We start from the raw sequence: 25,485 nt of genomic DNA, 5'->3' as shown, positions 1-25,485 counted from the left end.
CGTGTGATGCAGTCTTCCCTGTAAGCCATTGCAGCTAGGAGGGCAGATGGCCCAAAGCCATCCCTCTTGTTGCTAATTGGGCCACTTACCTCTTGTCAACTACCTTTAGCCATGTGTGCAGAGGCGAGGCAGCTCCCCCTTCAGGCAGGGCCATTTGGGTGAAAATTTAATGAAATGCCCATACTTCTAGTTGTTCAGGGTGTACTTGACTGCATCTGGCTCAGAAGGGCAACTTCTGCGTTCTTGTTTTCACCGGCCCTAAAATTTGACTCCGTTTATATCTGGAAGTCTCCCCAGTTCCCAGTCTTTGTTATAGGTAGCCAATGAAACAGCCTTGGTGAATGTAAAATTAAAAAAAATTAAAATTAAAGAAAAAAGGAAAGGAAAGAATTCTTGTCTCCACTGAGCTGGGGCTTGAGACCGACCAGCTGGCCTGCGGGTGTGGGCATGTCTGGAGGCCCAGAGGGGATGACTCCCAAGACAAGGCCTTGTCCCCGTGACTTGTACTTCTTGGATTGCCTTTTCTTCTTTAAATGAAGTATTTTTGCACCCAGAAGCCAGCAGAGCCAGGTGTGGTTGTGAATACCTGTGGATTCCTCTTTGGCAGGAGGATCTAGAGCTCAAGGCTGGACTAGGCTCCAGAGAGAAACCATGTCTCAGAAAAGAACAAAGCCACATCAGAGTGCACGATGCCCACTTAAACTTGAGGTGGGATGAATAGCACATGGTCCTTACAGTTTAAGTGTGTACCACGTGGAGTTGGAGCATACACCGAGATAGAAGGTTTTAGCTGAATTTTGATTTGCATATTCTTGATTTAAAAGAGAAACCTTATTGTGTGTATGGTATGCATATGTGAAGCGTGCTCATGCCGTGGTTTGTATGTAGGTGAGAAGACAGCTTTGGGGAGTCAGTTCCTAGAGAGCAAACTGAGGGCCTCAGAATAGCAATACCAGCTGAGCCGCCTCACTGGCCCAGGATTTGTGTCTGCTGAGGATGCCAGCCCTGGAAGCCAGTGCATCCCGTGGAACAAGACAGTCAGTAGAGCTGATAGCTGACAGTCCTTTGAAAGTAGCCAACGCGTAGGTGGGAAGCCGCTGGCCCGGTGAGGTGTGTGTTAGCACTAACCGCTGGCCCGGTGAGGTGTGTGTTAGCGCTAACCGCTGGCCCGGTGAGGTGTGTGTTAGCACTAACCGCTGGCCCGGTGAGGTGTGTGTTAGCGCTAACCGCTGGCCCGGTGAGGTGTGTGTTAGCGCTAACCGCTGGCCCGGTGAGCAGGTGAGGTGTGTGTTAGCGCTAACCGCTGGCCCGGTGAGGTGTGTGTTAGCGCTAACTGCTGGCCCGGCGAGGTGTGTGTTAGCGCTAACTGCTGGCCCGGTGAGATGTGTGTTAGCACTAACTGGCCACTGTTCAGAAGGGGGGGGCCACCCGCATTTCCTGCCTCTTTGACCGTCACCTGCGTGTCCGCTGCTGCGGTGGGCTCCGCCATTTTGACCTGACGTCTAGTTTGAGGGGGCTGCTTTCTTCTTTACTTACTTGGATAGCTAACTTGAAATAAGGATATTTTTTTTTGTTTGATTCTGAAATGAGTTGGGTGTTTTGTCTGTGGGTTTGTTTGTTTGTTTTTCGGTTTTATCATGTCAGTAATCTAATTTTCTTCCTTCCTTCCTTCCTTCCTTCCTTCCTTCCTTCCTTCCTTCCTTCCTCTCTCTTCCTTCCTTCCCTTCCTTCCTTCCTTCCTCCCTCCTCTTTCCCTCCCTCCCTCCCTTCTTTTTTTCTTTCATTGAAAGATTGTATGAGATTCTTTTCTCATATATTATATCCTGGTTATAGTTTCTCCACTCTTCCCCTCTGGATCCACTCCTTTTCTCTCTCTCATTAGAAAAGAACAGGCTTCTAAGAGATAACAAGCAAACATGACAAAATAAAATATAATTAATAAAATACAATAAATTAATAAAATTAGTAAAACTTTCATATCAAAACAGCAACCCAACAGGAGGGAAAAAGTCCCAAAAGCAGGCACAAGAGTCAGAATCAAAGACCTATTTGATCTCACAGTCAGAAGTCTCATGAAAATACCAAGCTAATAGCTATAATATGTACTCAGAGGACCTGCTGCAGACCCGTGTGGGCCCTGTGCTTGCTGCCTCAGTCTCTGTGAGCTCATGTGCACCTTGTTAGTTGATTAAGAGGGCCTTGTTCTCCTGGTTTCCTTCATCGCTTCCGGCTCTTACAGTATTTCTGCCGCCTCTTCCATGGAATTCCTGAACTCTGAGGGGAGGGATTTGATGGAGACCTCTAATTTAGACACTTTCTGCATAATGTCTGGCTGTGGGTCTGTGTATCTGTCCCCATCTGCTGCTGGAGGAAGCCTCTCTAATGATGACTGGACAAGGCATCGATTCATGAGTATAGCAGAGTATCACCAGGAATCAGTTTTCTTTCTTTCTCTCTTTCTTTCTTTCTTTCTTTCTTTCTTTCTTTCTTTCTTTCTTTCTTTCTTTCTTTCTTTCTTTCTCTTTCTTTCTTTCTTTCTTTCTTTCCTTCTTTCCTCCTTCCTTCCTTCCTTCCTTCCTTCCTTCCTTCCTACCTACCTATTGACCAGTAGTGTTTGGTTTTACCCTAGGTATTTGTTTACCTTGGACTGTCTAGTCTCTGGTTCTTGGTTACCCCAGCAGTGTTGGGTTTGGTTCCCTTTTGTGGAGTGGACCTTAAGTCAAACCCGACATTGGTTGGCTGTTCCCACAAGCTCTGTGCCACCATTGATTGCTCTAGCATATTTTAAAGGCAGGACAGATGTAGGCCCAAAGTTTTGTGGCTGGGTTGGTATCCATATTTCTGTCTCCATAGTTTGGCGAGTCCCTTCTTGCACCAAAGAGACTAGAACACGAGGTGAGGTCTCCACGTAGGCACCAGCTCTCCATGTTCAATGAGTTGTGTGAAATTTAAGAAGTTATTTCAGGTCAAATGACAAGAATTGATCTCGAATATGAAGTGCTCCTTCTCCTTTGATAATTTATGAAATCAGTAACTTGGGGGTAGAATTTATTAATAGAGTATAATGACCATTTATAGATTTAAAAATTCTTCCCATTGTTTTATGAATCTTACCTTTTTCTCTTTCTAATTTCTCAGTGACATTGACCAGCAGTATTTAAACTATATATTCAGGTAAGACAGAATTTACATTTTTCAAGAATACTGTGTATCTTACTTAGAGATGAGTTTTTAATTTTCTAATGATATTTTGATTAGAGAATTTGAAACAAGTTGGCCTGCTAGGAAAGCAAGTTTAAACTTTGTGAGTGGATCACACTCTGAAGAATCCACATGGTTGACCTGTCCTTAGCCCAGACAAGAGGAGCCTCTCTGGCCTTGAGCTCCAGAGGGTCCCACCCTTCCTTCTGGGTACCCACACCTTTGCTTCTAGACTGCATCCTGTACAACCTGTACAAGCTTCTAGACTTGTACGTCCCTTATACAAGTGGTCCTGAGATCGGCTCCTGTCTTGGCTCCTGTCTTTTTAACACACACACACACACACACACACACACACACACACACACACACAGAGAGAGAGAGAGAGAGAGAGAGACAGACAGACAGAGAGACAGACAGAGAGACAGACAGAGAGACAGACAGAGAGACAGACAGAGAGACAGAGAGAGAGACAGAGAGAGAGAGACCAGGGTACAGAGCAGAGAGCTAGATGCCAGATCCCTCTGATGTGGGGCTTCCAATACTCTCAGGATTCTAAATTTTGATCTAGACTTTAGGCTGTTTTCATGGTGTATTTGTTAAGGTGGTTAGTCAGGTCTGAAGCTTAACCTGTAACCTTTTAAGTAAGGCATATGGACTCCTGTGTGCCCTCACCCCAGCCAGCAGGGGATGGGTCACCCTGCTGTGTGGAATGTGGACTCCTGTGTACCCTCACCCCAGCCAGCAGGGGATGGGTCACCTGCTGTCTCTCAGGATGGTTCTTAGGCTTTAACGCCTTAGGCGATCCGATGCAGAGACTTGCCTGAGAAGGTGAGACTTGCCGCTGAGGATCTGAGTGTGCCTCGCGTGCAGACTTGCGGTGAGAGGACCGGGTTGGCCGTACCTGAGCACTTGGTGCCGACTTCTGACGGAGTTACTGAAGACGAACATCCCCACAGCTTCGTTTCAGAGAGAGACCCTGCTGTACTCAGCCCAGAGTTATTGAGACACCCGTTAGCATTTTGATTTTTAACTAGGTTGTATGTGTTTGTATGAGAACACGTACTAGCAGAGGCCAGAGGAGGACGCACGATCTTCTCGAGTTAGAGTTACAGATGTTTGTGAGCCTCCAGATGTGGGTGCTAGGAATTGAACTCGGGTCTTGTACAAGAGCAGCACACACTAACCACTGAGCCAGCTCTCCAGCCCTGTATGGAATGTAAAATTCACTCCAAGCAGACGGTTTGCTACCTTTACACTCAGCCAAAAAAAAAAAAAAAAAAGCCCCAGTCATAAGATACTTTTCCAAAAAAACTGCCAGTGGTTCTTGGTATTTCAAAATGTTCCTCAGGGCTAGAGTTCAATGGTAAAATACCCAGCATGCACTAGGCTTTGGGTTTAATTCCTAGCACTGAAAAGAAAAGTATTTCTCAGGTGTGGGGTCACAGTAAGTAGCTCTGCACAGAAGATATAGCAACGTGGGAAATGAGCCTCTGTGGTCCTCAGCTCCTTACTCTGTCCTTTGCCCTCCATCGGGTGTGGGGACATTTACTCCCTATGACCCTGGTACTAAGGACTTCCTGGCTGTGGCTGTGGCACACTTCAGTAATTCCCCAACTCTGCTCAGATTTTTGTTAAAGATTTATTTATTTATTTATTTATTTATTTATTTATTTATTTATTTATTATGTATACAGTGTTCTTCCTGCATGCATCCCTGCAGGCTAGAAGAGGGCACCAGATCTATTACAAATGGGATAAAAGGCATGGGCCACCACTGCCTGTTGAGAGCCTTTTTTCATGACTTCTGGTCACTACTGCTTGATGCTGGGAAATCAGCGTCCAGAAATGCACACTCTGCTGAGTCTATGGTTTGTCCCTGTCTAGGCCAGCTTGGAGCACTGCCCGCCAGGGTAGAGATTTGTTTTGGTCTCTCAGTATTTGGGAGATGGGTTAGGTGGAAGGTTCTCGGTCTTTGGCAGATATTCTCCCTTCACTGAGAGTTCATTTGCTCCCGACACACATCTTTGCTCTCCCACTCCCAACACACCCAGAGGTAGCACCTGCATCAGGACCCAGTTTGAGCATCTGCTGTGTGCCTTATGCTGTGCATGAGACCCAGAGGTAAATAAAACGTGGCTCTTCCCCTGAGAAAGTGCAGTGTAGGAATAAGAAGAGAGCAACCCATTTTTGCATTTCAGATAGATGAATACGGCCACAGTAGAGGGAAAGGTTGACTAGAGGGCTGAAAAATAACTGAAACTTCTAAGGACAGATGTGCCTTCTACCCGCATTTTGGAGAATTTAGGTAATAGATGAAAGATCCTTGTATTGCAAATTCTTTCTGATCTCGAGTCCCCACAGTGTATATAATAACATTTATCATTATGATGTTGCTAACACATTCTCTACTTCTTTGTTCTCCAGGTGAGATTATGCACAAGTCTGTCAATGGGAAAAGGACAGGTCTCCCCTGGGGTGTGGCTCAGTGAGACAGAAAGCATGCAGGCCACTGTTTCGAGATCACTGTCCCCTAGATATTCCTGGGACATTACTATGAGCACTGAGATGCTTTCTGTCCCGTTTACTGTTCATTCTAATACTAGAACAGTTCCTGGCCAGGCCCACAATGGCTCAGGCTCATGGTCAGCTACTGAGGAGACCGACACAGGGTAATCCCAAGTTCAAAGTCTGTCCTGGGCTACAAAGTGAGTTCAGGGGTAGCCTGGGCAATTTAGTGAGACCTTATCTCTAAAAATCAACAGTAAAAATAGGGATTAAGTTACAGCTCAGCAGTAGAGTACTTACCACGTATGTGTGAGGCACTAGGTTCAATCTGCAGTAACACACACACACACACACACACACACACACACACACACACTTGATTATAATTTCAGGAGTTATTGCTCCATGGCAGGATAATGGGACCCCTTTTCCATCCCAAAGTATCTCCTAGGACCTGCCATGGTACCTTAAATACTACCAGGATTACCTTATTAGGTTAAAAAAAAACCAGAGTTGACTCTCTAATCCCTATTTGCAATTTCACAAACCCAGCCTTACCCCCTACTTGTGCCCTCCTGGGGGACCAGAACCATATTTTACTCATCTTGGGATCACAAGCAGTCTGGCATACAGTTGATGCTCAGTATGGGTCCTAATGGACTCAATCACCTCTCTAAATGTATTTGTGGTGAGAATATGTCTGAAGAAAAATATGACTTGAAACCCCTTAGAGTTCTAAGATTAGAAATCACAAAGACTAAAGAGAAAAATGTGCTAATATACAAATTATGCTCTATGTAATACCCAGTGAAGAGCAGACCTTTACAATCTCCTCCTTGATGAAATTTACCGAGTGCCGTGTATGTGTGTGTGTGTGTGTGTGTGTGTGTGTGTGTGTGTGTGTGTGTCCACATATAAATTCTGTATTATCAATCTATAGGTTTTTGAATAATGGGACCCAGGGCTTGATCCCTTCCACTTTCTTATAAGCCTTTTCTCCTCCTACCTCTGCTGTTCTAAGAACATCCCATTAAAAAAAACCAAAAGCACAAGATAGGGCTTAAAATGCTGCTCATCAGCAGGGTGCTGGGCTAGCATCATGAAGCCCTGGGTTCAGCTTGACTCTGTGTTTTAGAGGAAGAGTCTGGAAAGTCAGAAGTGCCCAGATGCTGTCCTTGGAGATGTTGATATAAGCCAGCATGCTGGGCTGTTCTGTGATACAGGCTGGGTGTAGACCTGAGCAGGCCTTTCTGTACATGTAAACCCAGCTCTTAGACAGTAAGTTTTGTTTTGTTGTTGGTTTTTTGAGACAGGGTTTCTCTGTGTAACAGTTCTGGCTGTCCTGGAACTCACTCTGTAGACCAGGCTGGCCTTGAACTCACAGAGACCCGCTTACCTCTGCCCTTGAAGCCCTGGAATTAAAGGGGTGCACCACCGCCCAGCTTAGACGGCAACTTTTATTCCTACACTGTAACCAGATCAGTTGCCTAGATGACTTGGAGTTTTGCTAAGTGCAGCAGCAGAAGGTGGGATTCGGCCCTGTGCAGTTGGGCTCAGGAACAGCGGGAGTACACAGAGATGGAGAGACTTCCAGAGAAAGGATGCAGTGCCAAGACTGAGTATGGCCCGCATTACAGACACCCTCCTCTGCACCCCTCAACACTCGCTCTCTATCCAGCATCAGCTTAGGTAGTTTTCGGCTATGCAGTGGGCAGATAAGTAGATTTGTGAATCAGTTGAAAATTTAACTGCTTTTTATACAGCTCATCATTTTTTTATTAATTTTTTTCATTTATTTGCATGCCAACCACAGTTTCCCCTCCCTCCTTTCTTCTCGTTCCCTCCCCCTACTTCCCATCTTACCCCCCTCTCCCATTTCATCCACTCCTCCTCTTCCATCTCTTGTTCAGAAAGGGGCAGGCCTCCCATGGGCGTCAACAAAGCATGGCACATCAAATTGAGGCAGGACTAAGCTCCTCCCCTTGCATCAAGGCTGGGCAAGGCATTCTAGCATGGGAAATAGGTTCCCAAAAGCCAGCTTAAGTGCCAGGGACAGGTCCTGATTCCACTGCTCAGAGTCCCACAAACAGACCAAGCTACACAACTGTCACCCACATGCACAGGGCCTAGGTCGGTCCCATGCAGGCTCCCCAGCTGTCGGTCCAGAGTCCATGAGCTCCCACTAGCTCAGGTCAGCTGTCTCTGTGGGTTCCCCATCATGATCTTGAAACCTGCCTCCCTACTTGCTCGTCCAATACCTCCTCCCTCTCCTCAACTGGACTCCCAGAGTTCGGCCCAGTGCTTAGCTACACAGCCATCTTATGACAAAAATATCCTCAGCTCACACTCAACAGCTAGCTTTTAGATTGCAACCTACTTGTAATTTGGAACTTGCTTTGTCTAGCTTTCAAATAACCATTGTACGTTGAATGAACACTATAACAGGGCCCACCAGGGCCAAGGAAAGTAATAGACGAAGGAGGGACATGAAACCCTTTTTGTCCTAAGCATGGCCCTCTTGCCAAGGCATAAGCCCTTCTGAGAGGTTTTCATTCTCATGGGATCTGGGTTTAAGCAGAAAGTCCAGTGTAGACAGTTTTCTCTCAGGCTATATAACTGGTAAAATGGGATGGGAATGGGTTTTTAATGCAGCTTTGGGTGTGTGGGTGTGCTGGAGAAGGTTTCCTTGCTGCTTCGCTGCACTTCATGTTGTTTTGTTTTGTTTTGTTTTCCAGCGTGGCACTCCTGGTATTTGCGTCTCATCCCACAGGTAAGGGCCCCGGTGTTCACTCAATCCCTGTTCACTCAGGACTCTGAGCCCGGTCATATCTCTGAAGATGTTGTGTAACAGAATATGAGGATGGAATGGGCCGTAGATTTGAAGCTGCCCTTTCCCAGTTGGTGGGAGCAGACTGTTGCTCAGGGGTAGAACACTTCCCTAGCACGTACAGGGCACTGGGTCATTCCCAGCACGGCAAAACAGGAAGAGGAAAAATACTCCATTGTGGATTTATTGCCCACGAATTTATTCTTATCCCAATTTTTAAAAATTACCTTGTAATATTTTGAACTTTGAAATTTTTAATTAGCCTACAAAATAATAGGCTCTCTTATGACATTTCAGTCACACGTCACTGTCCTTCACTCATGACCTCACCCTGCTACTGCCCCATGGCCTCCCTCTGCCTCTTCCTCCGTCTTCTTCCCAGTAGTCTGCCCCTTCACGGTTTCATGCCGTGTGTGAGGTTATACAGATGAAGCCTAGAGTCTGCATATGAGGAAAAACCTGGGATTTATCGTTCTGAGTCTGTCTGGTTTTGTTTGATATGGTGATCTCTAGTTCGGTCTATTTGACATAATATTTGTGTGTGTGTGTGTGTGTGTGTGTGTGTGTGTGTGTGTGTGTGTGTGTAAGAGGGATGGAGGGAGAGAGAGAGATCATGGGCACAGGCTCATCTGTCACTTGTTCCTCTCTCTTCTAAGATCACTTCCCTGGCTCTCCAGAGCTGCTCTTCTGTGCTGATTGTAGATATTTGGTGAAACAGCTCACGTTCATTCTATTTCTGGTTAATATCGTTTTTTTTATTGTGTGTTTGTGTGTGTGTGCGTGTGCGCGTGTGCGTGTGCGTGTGTGTGTGTGTGTGTGTGTGTGTGTGTGCGTGCATGCATGCATTTTTAATATGCGTGTGGAAGTCATGGAACATGTTCAGCAGCAGTTGGTTCTCAGTAAGTAGGTTCTGAGGATCAAACTCAGATAATCAGACTTGGCTGCAAGTGCATCTGTAGAGTCCATCCTGCTGGCTCCCCAGCATCATTTTAACATCATTTCGTATCATAGTTGCTGCCCAATCTTTTTAATGCTGGATAAAGAGTTGGTTTTCCAGTTAGTTTTACTTTGCTGTTGCCTTGGTTACTCTGAGGTGGTTTTTCAGATTTAGGAATTCCCCTAAATGCTCTGTTCTATCATGCAGTTTATTTATTTTTTCACTTTGAAAGGTTTTTGAAGTACATTAGTCCGTTTTCTGTTGCTAGCCTGGGTAAATTATCTTTGAACAAGAGCCTTATTTTGGTTCCGAGTTCTGGTCCAGGTTCACAGGCTACTTCCGGTAAGGCTTTCTTGTTAGATTATTAGGGTTTCCAGGGTCAGATCCTGGGCCCTAGCAACCCAACAGGCTAGGCTCAGCCCCCAGTCAACTACTCAAGAAGATGATGAGCACAGTGAAAAGCCGAGAAAGGGTTTAATGGGTATAACCGTATTGGGAAGAGGAACAAGTGAAGAGGTTCACTAAGTCTCCACACCCATGTACGATAAGAAATCATGTTAAAATCATGTCACTTCAGAATATCTGCATTTCAGCCAGGCGGTGGTGGCACACATTTTGAATCTCAGCACTCGGCAGAGGCAGGCGGATCTTTGTGAGTTCAAGGCCAGCCTGGGCTACATAGAGGAACCCTGTCTTGAAAAAACTTTTAAAAAGGAAGGAAGGAAACAAATACACATATAAACAACTAACTAAATTGTGGGTGGGTGGTGGCCTTTTACCTCATTTAATCCTAATTCATCTCTCAAAGACCCCACTTCTCATCACCTCTTTTGTTTTTCTTTTTAAATCTTCCTTTCACTTCACAAGGTCGATTAGACTTGAGCGTGAGTTTTGCAGAGGACTTGCTTTGGGTCGTGGTGTTTTATCAGCAATGGTAACACCACCTAGGACATGGCTGAATGTCCTCACCATTGCCACGTATTGAAGGCACACTACACGACTGTCAGCACTAAACGCTTCCTGTTTGTCTGTCTTGCTTGTCGTCTGTCTTCCCACCACACCTCTTCATGCTTTGGGCCTTACAGGTGTTTAAGGCGCCTCTTGCCCTTAAATGGAAAGTTCTACTTGTGGGTTCCCTTGGCCTCCCCATTTATTTACTTCCTGAATTAGTCTCAGTGGATTTGACTCTCTCTCTCTCTCTCTCTCTCTCTCTCTCTCTCTCTCTCTCTGTGTGTGTGGTGTTTCCAATCCATCAAGACCTGTTTGTCCTTCAGCTAAGAGATTTGCTTTTAAATATGTCACACCACCATCAGAGCTGGAAGGCATTTTAACAGTAATCCCAGGTGCTACCAAATTTTTCACGTGGGAGAGCTGAAGCTCAGAGAAGTAAGCCAGAAGTAAGCATCTTGCCGTGAGCAAGATGAGGCTGAGCAGGTGTGCAGGAGCGGGAGCCTGGAGTTGAGGGCACCTGACCTCGTGGTCCAGTCCTTTTTCATTTCTGCTTTCCTGGGGCTCCTCATGGAAGTGAATGCATTTCTAGGACACCGGGACTTGCCTCCTGCAGCTGCTTTTGTTCTGGTGTTTTCCCCTCCAGCTCTCAAAAGTGGATGCTGGTGATAGTTTATCTGTTCTGGCCACCGATCCAACCTTTTACCCTGAGCTACCGCCTAGTTTTCAGGTCAATACAAAAATACCTTGGAGGGATAGCTGCTGTCTGGGTCAGCAGCCTGAGAGTATAGAATGGCTTGCACAGAAGAATTGTCTTAAATGAGCATCAGTTTCTCTTTTCAGGCTCTGCAGATACTCTATTATTAGATAGTAGTGTTGAGTACACAGCTGTGGCTATGCTGAAACCCAGAAAGTGTACGTTTTCAAAGGATGAATTTATGATATGAATTATATCTCAATCAGAAAGTGTGTCAGAGGCAAAAAAGAAAACTCTAATTTGAGAACTGATTTGGAGTGTGGTCACACTGAAAAAGAAGTAATTATCCTTCAGATTATGCTTTTGGGAGCTTGGAAGTGTAGACACTTGCTTAGCATGTGTGAGCTTTGAGGTTCAATCCCTAGAACGAGAGAGAGAGAGAGAGAGAGAGAGAGAGAGAGAGAGAGAGAGAACCACCACCCCGCCCCTGCTACTCTCTTCCTGCTGGCTCTTCAGACTTTAAACCATTGCATGGTGATGAGGCTTGGTCCAGAATAGAATCTTGGCATTGTAGAGACATGTGTGACACCTGTAAGCCTGTCATATGAGTCCATCTGTGACTTCACATTAACCAAAGTAGTCATGGAAGAGGCTGGGTGTAGGAAATTTAGTTCATGAGAAGGATTTTTGCAGAGCTGATGATTGGCCTCTTATGTCAAGGATGGCCTTAACCTCCCTTGCTCTAACAGCTGAGGCTCTCTAGGAATTGAAAGACCCCAAATTTCCAAAGTCTGGATGTCTGAGCATCATAGTCAGACCCTGCAGAACCCCTGACAAAAGTAGGTGCGGGGTGATAAGTAAGTGTTTCAGCATTTCTGAAGACGCTGGATCCTTCACTGTGTGCTAGAAGTAAGTTCACGATCTAGTTCTTGAGCAGGGACATGGTAAACCATACTGCCTTCCTTGTATATTGAGTAATATAAAGGTGTCTGTAGATGAATTTCTAAACTGTCTTTTAAATAAGAAACACAGAGCCAAATATAGGGGTGAAAGCCTTAGAAATCAGGGAAATAGTGAGAGACACCAGCTAGCTTTAATTCACCACACTGTTGTAGCTTCCTAAGAGAGCTACTTCCTGTCTGCCCTCTTGTTGGCTCTTAGCCCAGCTACCTCACTTCCTTGTCACTGCCCGTCTGTACAGATCTCCAGGTCTCTATGGTTGGCACTGGGATTAAAGGCATGTGTTACCACGTTTGGCTGTTCTCTAGTGTGTCCTTGAACACAGAGACCCTGCCTAACATGTAATTGGATTAAGGGAGTGTGCTACCACTGCCTGACTTTTCTGTTATGGCTGGCTATGACCTCTGATCTCCAGGCAAACATTATTTATTAATATACAAATAAAATATCACCACATTTCCCCTTTTTTGTCTAATAAAAATAAAAAAGAATAAAAAAGTTAAAACTAATATAAGAAAAACTATATACAGTAAGTACAATAACTATGTACAATATATCTAGGCAATAAATACATCAACAATGTCTAGTCCATTTGCATTTGACAAATTCAGAGAAAATATTCCATTATCTATTCTATTTTGGTGAGTCCAAAATGTAACTAATTCACTTTCTATCCTAACTTATATTACCAACAGAAAACTATCCTATGATGTCTTTCAAACATTTATATTTTATACCTCCTCAGTGAGTTTCTTTTCTGAAATTTCTTAACAAGGAAAACTGTAACTACAACTATCTAATCTTCAACTCCCTCAGAGACCCAAGAAGGAAATAATAATACCTAATAAAACAGGAAGTGCAAACAAACAACTTCCAAAAAAATATGAGTTGACAGAAACAGCCAGATGCCTGGACAGTCACCTGAGGTTTCTCCTCAACATTGGAGCATCATTTTTAGCCTATAGGCTTAGTGCATCTGACAGACTCATTTGTGAAGTAGGATGTACACAGGCCTACAGTTCGACCTCATATTCGGTGAGAGTAGTCCGTGTACCAGATAAACCTGAATTCTACCAGTGTCCTGTCATGATTCAGGATTTTAAATTCTGGAAATTGCTAGTGTTTTTTTGGAATTTGGCTGCCTATCTTCTTGGCTTGTGGGTGGCTTCATCTCAGCATCCCGTTCTTCCCTGCATCCCATTCTTCTCAGTTTGTGGATGGCTCCATCTCTTTTATTAAATGCCAGTCTACCATTGAGAGGTTAGACTCTGCCAGCCTAGTTACTCTTTCAAGAATAACTTGTTTCAATTATAAATTTATAAACTCAAGTTCCAGTTGCTTTTGGGATACCATCTTACAAGGACTCCAACGTATACTATGGCTCGATAAGGAAGGGAATGGCTCAGTTGCCTTTAGCCTACTGGCTATGGGTGAGATAGGACCTCTGTTGGTCTTTTCTGTATCGAACACACAGATTGCAAGCCCAGTGCCACTTTGAGATCTTTGGCAGCAATAACCATGCAGCTCACACACGATTGAGCCGGTATGATAATGAGTATTCAGAGACGGGTAATGTCTGGGGGCACTCACCAACCTAAGACAGAGCACCTGTGTGGCCTGGACAGGCATCTCCATGACGGGTAAGGTGACCTGCTGACGTCCCACGCAACCCAAATCAGAAGCTCATTCTTTAATAAAAGGGGGACCTGCAGGGCCCTGGCCCCCATTTTGGGTAACTGTTGCCTTGCTTGTGGACCTTGACCTTGATATCCTCCCAATGCTAATTCCCTGCCAGGTTCCACCCTCCTGAATGCTTAAGGGAAGTTCCTTGTCTGTGTATCCTGAATAATGGGTGTTAACAGCTTAGATGGAAGATTGTAAAGCATCAGTAGCGAACTTCTGCCCTCTGGGGTCCTCCCATTGTGCTGTAAGCCTATATTTAAGACCTCCTACCCCCTACATTTAAAATATATATATATATATAATTGAATGAATACTGCTAATGTAATCTATGAATACCACGAATGTTATTAATATCATGAGTGTAAGTAATGAATATCATGAGTGTAATTTAAAAAATAGATTAAAAAATTAAAAAAAAGAATAACTGTTTCAGCTACTGTTCCACTGCACACCAGAAGCCATCGGTCCACTGCCTTTTCAGCTGCCTTTGAAGAAAGGGGCTCTGTACCTTTTCTGGATTGCAAAGCCACTTCAGCGATGGTGCCATATTGTCCTGGCCTCAGAGGATGCCTGTTGCTAAAGCCACAACCACACGTGTCTTGGCAAGGATTGGTAGTTCTTTGTTTCGTGTCCTGTCTGTCCATTTTGGACAGCATACTGTTAGCAGTCAATGCCAGGACACTTCGTTGTCCAGTGGCTAACTTTTGCCACAATGAAAGTTAACTCCATATGCATTTTCTTTAATGCCCATATCTTCTCTGAAGTAGATTGGTGCTGCCAGAAGCCGATATGTCTCATAATCATAAAAAAAGGGAAAAAATTCTAAGTTATTAAAACATTTTAAATGCCACATTCTGTAGATCTCTGAAGGGTTTGAAGATGACCTAAGTTTCTTCTGAGGCTGGGGAGATGGAGCCAACCTGTTCTTCTAGCCTTTAACCTCACAAGTTACTGACAGGGTTCAAGCATCTTAGAACCATAATTGGGAAGACCCCCCCCTCCTTTTTCTTTCAGCCTTTTGACCAGGAGTAGAGAAATTCTTCCCATGTCTGAAAGTTTGCACTTTGTATTCTGATGGAGTCATCTTCTGTGGGCTTAAAGCAACCAGAAGAGCAGGGAGATGTCAGGAATGAGCCACCGATGCCCTTGGCTCATGGATGCCATTGTTGAGATAAAGCAGCAGCACTAGCCACTCCTTAGAGGTGACCCCCACCCGTTCCCTGCCAGTTCCAGGGCTGAGATGGGGAGAGAGGAAGTTTGCCTCATGCTTCACCTAATGTTAAGGGTCATGAGGCTTGCTACGTCACTGTTGCAGTTTTGTGCTCTGTAACCTTCAGAGAAGCGGGGTTCATGTCCTCTGTTCAGCAGAATGCCAACTGGACCTTAGCCGTGCGGGATACTCCCACTTGACTGCGGAAGCCTCATGCGGCTGCCGTCAGCATGAGTCAGTCCCCAGCCACTTTTTAGATGCCTGTGCCCTGTAACTCAGCACAGAGTAGCACAGAGTGCTGTTTTGTGAGCATCTTCACTTGTCTTTTACATTTTTTAAAAATTATTATTATTTTATGTGTATGTGCCTGAGTTTATGAGTGTGCTGCACCACATGGTTGCACATACCTACTGAGGCCACAAGAGGGCATTAGAGCCCCTGATCCAGATACAGCGGTGGTGAGCCGAGTGATGTGAGTGCTGGGAGTCCCCGGAGAGCAGGTGCTTACCTGCTGATCGTTAGCCCCCAGTGCCTCTCACACTCTCAGGCTGCTGGACTGAGCACTCCTGGGGGAGGAGTGGGCTACACTCGCAGCCTCATGCGGAGTTTACAGTACTGTCGCTGACCTGTGCGGTCACGGCAGACAGGCTTCCTCTGTTTAAAACTCCCTTCTGCCAGTTTTGCCGCCGCCGCCGCCGCCGCCGCCGCCATTGATCAGAGCTAGGGAGGTAGAGGCAGATGGGTCTCATGAGTTTGAGGCCATCTGCATAGTCCTAATTGTCCTGGAACTAACTAACTCTCTCTTTCTCTCTCTCTCTCTCTCTCTCTCTCTCTCTCTCTCTCTCTCTGTGTGTGTGTGTGTGTGTTGCCTGTGCTTTTTCTTTGTCTTTTTTTTTTTTAGTTCTATTTGCTTGTTTGTTTATTTAATTTGCCTGTTTGTTTTCTAGACAGAGAGAGAAGTGGAGTTAGATGATCTGGGAGGATCTGGGAGATGAGGGAGGGAAATCCACGATCAGAATACGTTGTATAAAAAAAAAAAATGAAAAAGCTTGTGAGGAAACCAACAGGGGAGCATTAGAGTCAGCTGGAAATCGAGGGTCACATAGTCCAGTCTAGAACATTCCTGGCCTACCAAGAAGCACCCCGTCTTGCAGTAGCGCTTGCTAAGGTGTCACTGTGAGGCTGACTTAGAGAGGCGGCAGGGTGTGTGAGATGGAGGCCCTGCTCACAGGATCTGACGGTCTAGGTGCTGTGCAGATGAGGTAGGTGTGCAGGCAGGAGCCGGGGTGGAAACAGGATGGAGGCAGGCTGGTCGTTTATCCTATGGTTGCTTTTCTCCCTCCTTACCGGACTGGTGCTTGTCGTCTGGGCAGTGATTGTCATCTAGCTGGCAGGTTCTTAGGACAGATTTGTTCTTCATTCTCCCCCCTCATCTGCCCTGACTGTCCTCTTGTTACCCCCCTCATCTGCCCTGACCGCCCCCCTGTTACCTCCCCTGACCGTCCTCTTGTTACCCCCTCATCTGCCCTGACCGTTCCTCCTGTTACCCCCCTCATCTGCCCTGACCGCCCTGGTGTTATGTAGACTCCCTCCAGAGCCGGGGCTAGACTGTAAATATCACCTGTACTCTCACTGACTTACCCCGCTGGAACATTTATGATGAAAGATGGGATGTCAAGAGGAGGCGCATCCAGAGGGGTCTCAGGGCCCTGGATTTAACTGGTCCCTCTCCGCCATTCCTCGTTCTTCCCTGGCTGCACTGCAGCTCTTCTCACCTGGGAGATCGGCAAAGGCCAGGAGGCAGCAGCTGCAGAAGAGACAGAGCAAATTCTCCACCATGTCCCATCCGCATGCCTGAGCAGGGGCTTCGGCCGCTCTGCAGTCCACAGTCCCAGGGTATCTTGGTTGTCAGTTCTCTGCAAAAAAGAACCTCACTCAAGTTCTGAAAGGGGTGGATAGAGGCAGGGTCTTTTCCTCTTGTCCTCTCCCTTGTGTGGGCTGCTGCTGCTGAAGGGAAGATCTGAGGCCTGGCCTGGCCTGCCTGCGTGTTCTGGCCCCACAGTTCCACAGTTCCACAGTTGTAGCCTCGGCTCTTCTCTGAGCTCCACTTGGAGTGGGTAACAGAACCTCTCAGAGCAAGAGATAAAGTCACCACAGTTCACACAGGCCTTTGCACAAAGCGTGCCCTCGCTAACTGGTCACCGTTGTTACTTTATTCTTGGGGGGGGCAGTAGCAGGATCTCAGATGCAGCAGCTGGAGGGCTGAGCCGTCACTAACATGGGTTCCACCTGGAAGGTAGAGAGGTTCCGTGCAACAGTGACCCAAACCAAGAACGCGTCACCTTAGATGGGCTGCACGAAAACAAACCTTGAAACTCTTTTCTTAGACACACATGGGCATAAGTGGAGGTTGATCTCAACTTTAAAACATCCAAACTGTCAGAGATACAGAATTTGGAACTTTTAACTGAATCATTTGAAATCACTTAGGGGGCTTCCCAGAAGTGTAGCAGCTCACTGAATCTTGTTCAGAAATGTGTTTGTGCATGCATGCATGCATGTTTGTGCATGTTCCTGCTGATGGAACCCAGATCCTGAGTGTGCTAGGCAACACTACCCCTGAGCTGCCTGTGAAACACTTGACTCATCGGTGTAAGTGATGGAGGAAGGAAGTACTCCCAGCTCCCCACAGAGCTCTTCAGCAGGGAACACTGGACTGTCAGCCCAGTCCCCAGGCTGTCCAGAACAGACTTAGACCAGAGCCCAGGCCACCGGAGAGCCAGGCTCCTGCAGTGTCAGACACACCAGATTTGGAAGGATTAAGCTGTCCACTGTGGAAATGCTTAATTCCTCTTCTCGAGACATTTTTGGAAGGCTTTCTGCTTTTTTAATCTCCTGACTTCTTGTTTGTGACCAAGTTCAAATTCCAGGGAGACGCAGCCAATATGTGTGATTATTTCCTCTTGTACTAAAAGTGGAGCTCAAAGAATGAACTTACTTCACAAGAAATAAATGTTCCCTTTGGGCCTTAGACTAAAGTGAGTGTGCAAAGCCGCTCTGGGCTTGTGCTGTGTGTGCAGTAATTAAACACTAACATGAAGAAAGATGTCAGGGGAATGCCTTCATGATCTTTTTTTAACATAAAGCCAAAAAAAGAAGAAAAGAATCTTTAAAAAGACTTTCCTCTTGTCCTCTCCCTTGTGTGGGATGCTGCTGCTGAAGGGAAGATCTAAGGCCTGGCCTGACCTGCCTGCGTGTTCTGGCTCCACAGTTCCACAGTTGCACAGTTTTAGACATGTCCCTTCTCTGAGCTTCACTTGCAGTGGGGTAACAGAACCTCTCAAGGTCGTTACAAGAGCAAGAGATAAAGTCACCATATTTCACACAGGGTTTGCACAGAGCGTGCTCTCGCTAAATGGTCACCGTCGTTACTTTATTTTCAGTGGGAGGCTAGAGATTCTTAGGGACCTGAGAATTGGAGAGCTGAATGCATTGTGCAGGAGACTGTGTCTTACGTTTCCTAAAGTAGCTGGGGGGAGGTGAGGGAGCTGTGTGGACCATCACATCACGTTGCTGTACTCCTTAGGTGACCTCTTCAGTGCCCTGGACTTTCCATTCCTGTATTTCTACAGATTCCACGGCAGCTGCTGCGCCAGGTAAGCCTGCGTCACGTCCTGTGTTTTCTGTGCCATTAGCTGATCTTCATCTCTATGCAGCCCACCGTAGTTACGGGGAACCAAGGGAGCTGCAGAGGCAAGGCGGGGGGTGGGGGGTGGGGGCGGCGGGGGCAGTCTGGGACGCAGCTTTCTGTCTCCAGCGGGTCATTCCTGACTACTCACATGTGCTCAGTGCCAACCTGAATCCAGCGGACCTTGGCCTGGTGCAGTGCCTCAGCCGGGACCCAACCACCACACGGGACTTCAGTGTATAAAACTAATGAAATCCATTCAGTTCAAGGGATCTTTGTGTCCTCTCCATTTTGATCTTGGCTTCTCTCTTGCTGCCGAAGGCAGCCCACCAAAACCCTCCGTGGAATCCAAGATTCAGAAGTACAGGGTAGAAATTGGCAACCAGTAGATGTCTAGACACCAAGGTGGCCAATAGTATCTGACCTTGGGAAGGACTCGGGGATGAGACCAGTCAGGCAAGTCCACCCTGATCCACGGAGCTTCCTTGCCATCCTGCCCCGCCGTTTCTGACACAGTCTTGAGTGGTGAGAGGTGGAAAGGCTAGGGTGACTGTCTCAAGCTGAGGACACCTAGCCAGCCCCGGGGTTGGCGGAGAGAGGAGACCTAGCCAGCCCCGGGGTTGGCGGAGAGAGGAGACCTAGCCAGCCCCGGGGTTGGCGGAGAGAGGAGACCTAGCCAGCCCGGGGTTGGTGGAGAGAGGAGACCTAGCCAGCCCCGGGGGTGGTGGAGAGAGGACACCTAGCCAGCCCCGGGGTTGGCGGAGAGAGGAGACCTAGCCAGCCCCGGGGTTGGCGGAGAGAGGAGACCTAGCCAGCCCCGGGGGTGGTGGAGAGAGGAGACCTAACCAGCCCCGGGGTTGGTGGAGAGAGGAGACCTAGCCAGCCCCGGGGTTGGTGGAGAGAGGAGACCTAGCCAGCCCCGGGGTTGGTGGAGAGAGGAGACCTAGCCAGCCCCGGGGTTGGTGGAGAGAGGAGACCTAGCCAGCCCCGGGGTTGGCAGAGAAGAGGAGACCTAGCCAGCCCCGGGGTTGGCAGAGAAGAGGAGACCTAGCCAGCCCCGGGGTTGGTGGTTCTGGTTGTGTAGCCTCCGGGCCGATTATCCTGTCCTCCCAAGTTTCTGCTTTTCCATCTGGAACGTAAAACAGCAACAGCGGCTAAAGTACGTGTAAGTTCCTAAGCATCATACCTGGCCCAGGAAATGGGAGCCATTAGTAATAACTGCTCAGGTGAACTGTAAGAAAAATCTCAAAACTGTTGATGTTGAATCCTGGTTCTGCCAAGGAATATTAAGCAGGATTTTTAATTTGTCTTGACTATAGGGATAATGATTCTATTTGTCTTATAGGCTTTTATACTAATTAATCCAGGAGTGTACTTTGAACAGTGCCTATGCATAGTAAATTCTCTGTGAGTGCTGTTGTCATTAGTCAAGAAAAAACAAACAAAACCAAAACTCTAGACCATGAATAAAAGCCAGATCATCCATTCCCACACAGAAAATGGTACCCATGGAGCGATCTTTGCAGACAGGTGAAAAGTTGAGATGTAGGGACTGGAGAGTTGGCTCAGCGATTAAGAGCATTTGTTGCAGAAGACCAGGGTTGAATTCCCAGTGCCCACATGGCAGCTCACAACCATCTGTAACTCGAGTCCCAAGAAGCAAATACATACAAGGAGGCAAAACACACACACACACATAAAATTAATAAAACAAATAGAAAATTTTTAAGTTGAGGTGTAGCTAAGTACTGCTTCTGAAGTGAGTAGGTCATGTTCCTTGGGGTTATTGAAGCAATTTGAATCTCAGAATGGTTTTATTCCCCTCAGAAAAGCTTCAGGGAAGTACCCCCGATGCTCCTGTCAGCTCCCCGAAGCTCTCCTCAGCTTGACTAGCCTGTTCACTTGCCCTGAGCAGAGCTTTCACGATGTAACGCTTGCTGCCCAGGCATCTGGAACTGGTGTCCTTTGAGTATGATGGTTTGGTAGAGTGGGTGAGCAGGCTCTGGGGTGTGGTCAACACTAGTTTGATTATTTCCAAGAGAACAGCGTGCTCACAGCTCACTGGTTTTGGCTCTGCGGAGACACAACTCTGGCTGTTTCTGGCCCTATATAATGGACAGCTTTCTCCCAACTCAACATGTTAGATCAGGCTTTTAAGAGCTGTCGATCTTTGCTTGAATTGTCTTTAACTCTCTGTATCATTTTACCCCCTGACTTCATTGCAATGCTGACATTTTAAAAATATGTACAATTTCTCCACATCATTTCAATGGTTCCTCCATGGCCATTTTTCAGATTAGGAGTGTACCTTCAGGAGGTCTTGGAAAAGCTCAGAGGGGGATCATGGATTACTGAGGGGAAGGAAGTAGCCATGACCCAGAGACCCCTGAAACAGATCTCTTTCTCCTGGGATCCTTCATTTCAGAGATTCTCCCTCTGTTTTTTAGAGGGATATTCCTCTATCAAGGGTAGAAGAGCTGAAAGGAGGCTAGAGATAAGGTAGCCACAGGATAGAAATGATTTACAAACAAGCCAGGCAGTGCAAGGGAAGCGTTGGACGTTTCTCTGAATAGCAGAGACTGGTTCGTCCTAGTCAAGTCTGTGCTGAGGGAGCAGGCTATGCTCATGCCCTTTGGCTGGAGGTGGAGAGGAAGGCAAAACCCAAGGATACAAGGAGGTTTGTGAGATTGGACACACCTGTGATGCTGGTCTTGGCTGCTGTGGTGGAAGCTACCAAGAGTTAACTTGAGAGGTAGACAGGCACAGTGGCGGTGGTGGCGGTGGCCCGCAGAGGCAGGTAGTCAATGTAATACACCATATAAACAAACTGAAAGAAAAAAACCACATGATCATCTCATTAGATGCTGAAAAAGCCTTTGACAAAATCCAACACCCCTTCATGATAAAGGTCTTAGAAAGATCAGGAATACAAGGAACATTCCTAAACATAATAAAGGCAATTTACAGCAAGCCAACAGCAAACATCAAATTAAATGGAGAGAAACTCAAAGCGATACCACTAAATTCAGGAACAAGACAAGGCTGTCCACTCTCCCCATATTTATTCAATATAGTACTAGAAGTTCTAGCCAGAGCAATAAGACAACAAAAGGAGATCAAAGTGATACAAATTGGAAAAGAAGAAGTCAAACTTTCACTATTTGCAGATGATATGATAGTATACATAAGTGACCCCAAGAACTCTACCAGGGAAGTCCTACAGCTGATAAACTCCTTCAGTAAAGTGGCAGGATACAAGATCAACTCAAAAAAATCAGTAGCCCTCCTATACACAAATGATAAGAGGGCTGAGAAAGAAGTCAGAGAAACATCACCCTTTACAATACAATAGCCACAAATAATATAAAATACCTTGGGATAACACTAACTAAACAAGTGAAGGACCTTTTTGATAAGAACTTTAAATCTCTAAAGAAAGAAATTGAAGAAGATATCAGAAAATGGAAGGATCTCCCATGCTCATGGATAGGTAGGATTAACATAGTAAAAATGGCAATCTTACCAAAAGCAATCTACAGATTCAATGCAGTCCCCATCAAAATCCCAACACAACCGGGCGTGTGGCGCACGCTTAATCCAGCACTCGGAGCAAGCAGCGATCTCTGTGATTCGAGACAGCCTGGTCTACAAGTGAGTTCCAGGAAAGCGCAAAGCTACACAGAAAACCCTGCCTCGAAAAACCAAAAAAAAAAAAAAAAAAAAAAAAACAAACAATTCTTCACAGACTTGGAAAAAAAATACTCAACTTTTGTTTTTCATATGGAAAAAAAAAGACCAGATAGCTAAAAGAATCCTATATGATAAAGCAACCCTTGGAGGCATCACCATCTCTGACCTCAAACTCTACTATAGAGCTATAGTAATAAAAACAGCTTGGTACTGGTATAAAAACCGACATACGGACCAATGGAATCGAATTGAAGACCCTGACATTAATCCATGCACATATGAACACCTGGTTTTTGACAAAGGAGCCAAAACTATACAATGGAACAAAGAAAGTATCTTCAACAAATGGTGCTGGCATAATTGGATGTCAATATGTAAAAGATTACAAATAGATCCATATCTGTCACCATGCACAAAACTCAAGTCCAAGTGGATCAAAGACCTGAACATAAATCCAGTTACACTAAACTTAATAGAAAAGAAAGTAGGAAGCACTCTTGAACGCATTGGCACCGGAGACCATTTCCTAAATAAAACACCAACAGCACAGACCCTGAGCACAACAATTAATAAATGGGACCTCTCGAAATTGAGAAGCTTTTGCAGGGCAAAAGACACAGTCAATAAGACAAAAAGACAGCCAAAAGATTGGGAAAAGATCTTCACCAACCCCACATCTGACAGAGGATTGATCTCCACAGTATAGAAAGAACTCAAGAAACTAGACATCAAAATACTAAACAGTCCAATTAAAAAATGGGCTAAAGAGCTAAACAGAGAATTCACAAAACAAGAATCACAAATGGCTGAAAGACATTTAAAGAAATGTTCAACATCCTTAATCATCAGAGAAATGCAAATCAAAACGACTCTGAGATACCACCTTACACCTGTCAGAATGGCTACGATCCAAAACACCAATGACAGTCAATGTTGGAGAGGATGTGGAGCAAAGGGAACACTCCTCCACTGTTGGTGGAAATGTAAACTTGTACAACCACTGTGGAAATCAGTATGGCAGTTTCTCAGAAAATTAGGAATCGAACTACCTCAAGACCCAGCCATCCCACTCTTGGGCATATACCCAAGGAATGCTGATTTATACCATAAAGATACATGTTCAGCTATGTTCATAGCAGCACTGTTTGTAATAGCCAGAACTGGAAACAACCTAGATGCCTGTCAACTGAAGAATGGATGAAAAAAATGTACATATACACAATGGAGTACTACTCAGTAGAGAAAAACAATAAAAGCATGAAATTTGCAGGCAAATGGATGGAACAAAAAAAAAAAATCATCCGAGTGAGGTAACCCAAACCCAGAAAAACAGTCATGGTATGTACTCACTCATAAGTGGATTCTAGATATAAAATAAAGAACAATCAGACTACAAACCACAGAACCATGGAGGCTATATATATAGCATGGAGGTCCCTAGGACGACTGTGGCTTATAATAAATTTCGGTTTTACTCAATTACTGAGCAAACCTCAATGAAACATCTCACTATTAAGATAAGAAATACATACTCTATGAAGCTGATAATAGAAAAATTAATTAATTAATTTTTAAAAATGAAAATAAAAGAAAAAATTTGAAATATTAAAAAAAGAGAGTTAACTCAGAGCACTGGCTGCCTTCCTGGGTACCCCTTCCCTCAGAGACATGCACCCTAGAACATCCCGCTCCGACTCATTGATGATTACTTTAGATTTTTGTTGCTGTGACAGGTGTCAAAGAGAAACAATTTAAATATCAAAGTATCTTTTTCCACTCCTGGCTCAGGCATCTACTCAAGGTTGTCTGGTTCCCTCACATTAGGCCTGAGAGAGACTGATACTGTGATGGTGATGTAGGAGAAACTCAGTCATAGAACTGGCAGTAGAAGATTTTCTAATGGATTTGCTTAGGAGACATTAAACCACACAATGTAGAATTTAGCTAAGGGAGTGCTGCCCCGAAACACCCCGAAGATAAGTATTAGCTCCCCAGGTCTGTTAGAGGTAGGCAGAGTTTACCATGCTAGGATGAAATGTTTGTTCACCAGGACAGACCAGCCATTATGCCTCCCACAGGCAGCTTGCGGGGTCATGAAGGATTACAACTTCCGTTACATCCTGCCCTAGTCAGGGGAAGCAGAGTTCAGGTGGACGAGATGACACCAGGGAACAACCACTCAGAAAAACCCACAACTGGTGTGCTTAAACCTCTGGCCCTCTTTGCAGTGTGAATGGCCCACCTGCCCAACTGGCCAGACTGGCAGTCTCCTGTCTGTGTTTAAATTGTTCCAAGTGTAACCTGGTTTAATGTCCTAGTGAGCTAGGAAGTGTGCCGCCAGGGACGAATTTCTCCTAACCAGGTCCCACCTCCTGATGGGTCCATTATCTCTCAATAATGCCTTCAGATGATGAGTCCATAAATGGACTAATCCAAAATCAGAGACCTCATGATGCAGCCAAAGCCCCTCCCCAATATTACTTACATCTGTGACAGAGTCTCAGTGCCTGAGCTTTTGGAGCAATACTTGCTATTGAAGACATAACAATGCCCACTTACATGTTTTTCTGTCGTGACTTAGCCAGGTTTCCAAGCTCTCTCACTGCCAGTGAAATACTCTTATCTCTATTAGTGGAGGCTCAGGTTTCTTAACTGTTGTTTTTATCCAGGGGAACTAGAAAACACAAATATGATCGAGGTTGTGTGATGCTTAGAAATTCGACATCGACTGATAAACTGAGTGTAGTGATGGCGCGTACCTGTTATCTCAGCCGCTTGGGAGGAAGGGGCGGGAAGTGGGGAACTCCAGGCCAGCATGTGACTGTGAGCCTGGCTCAGGGGTGGAGGAGGAGGAGGAGGAGGAGGAGGAGGAGGAGGAGGAGGAGGGGTTGGAGCTGTAGGGAAGGAAGGCAGCCTCACTAACCCAAGGGTGTTTTCTCCTTTCAGCGGAGTTTTAGGATTCTTTCTCATGCTCAGCACAGTAAAGCTGAGAAGCATTCTGGCCCCAGGGCAGTGTGCAGCCTGGATTTTCTTTGCTAAGGTAAGAGAGAGGGGCCGGGAAAGTCTACCTCAGAAGCCGGGTGACAAGCCTTGGCAGCATGGGCTATGTAAAGAGGGACCTTTAGGAAACCATTTT

The 25,485-nt window shown here is 45.8% G+C and overlaps 1 protein-coding gene across 3 annotated transcripts in view; it reads left to right on the top strand.

Moving 5' to 3' along the window:
* Positions 1 to 25,485, top strand: part of Tmem241 (transmembrane protein 241) — a 143,415-nt gene that overhangs the window by 46,820 nt on the left and 71,110 nt on the right. For all 3 annotated transcript variants that reach the window (XM_028876688.2, XM_037196956.1, XM_028876690.2), the window contains 4 exons: positions 3,139 to 3,174; positions 8,445 to 8,479; positions 18,558 to 18,627; positions 25,296 to 25,389. In XM_028876688.2, the coding sequence (XP_028732521.1) occupies positions 3,139 to 3,174; positions 8,445 to 8,479; positions 18,558 to 18,627; positions 25,296 to 25,389 (235 nt within the window). The remainder of the gene's footprint in view (positions 1 to 3,138; positions 3,175 to 8,444; positions 8,480 to 18,557; positions 18,628 to 25,295; positions 25,390 to 25,485) is intronic.

The sequence above is a fragment of the Peromyscus leucopus genome, chromosome 19 (assembly GCF_004664715.2).
Source record: "Peromyscus leucopus breed LL Stock chromosome 19, UCI_PerLeu_2.1, whole genome shotgun sequence".
NCBI lineage: Eukaryota > Metazoa > Chordata > Mammalia > Rodentia > Cricetidae > Peromyscus > Peromyscus leucopus.
Note: the sequence above shows the minus strand (reverse complement) of the source record. Positions and strands in the feature narration are given on the sequence as shown.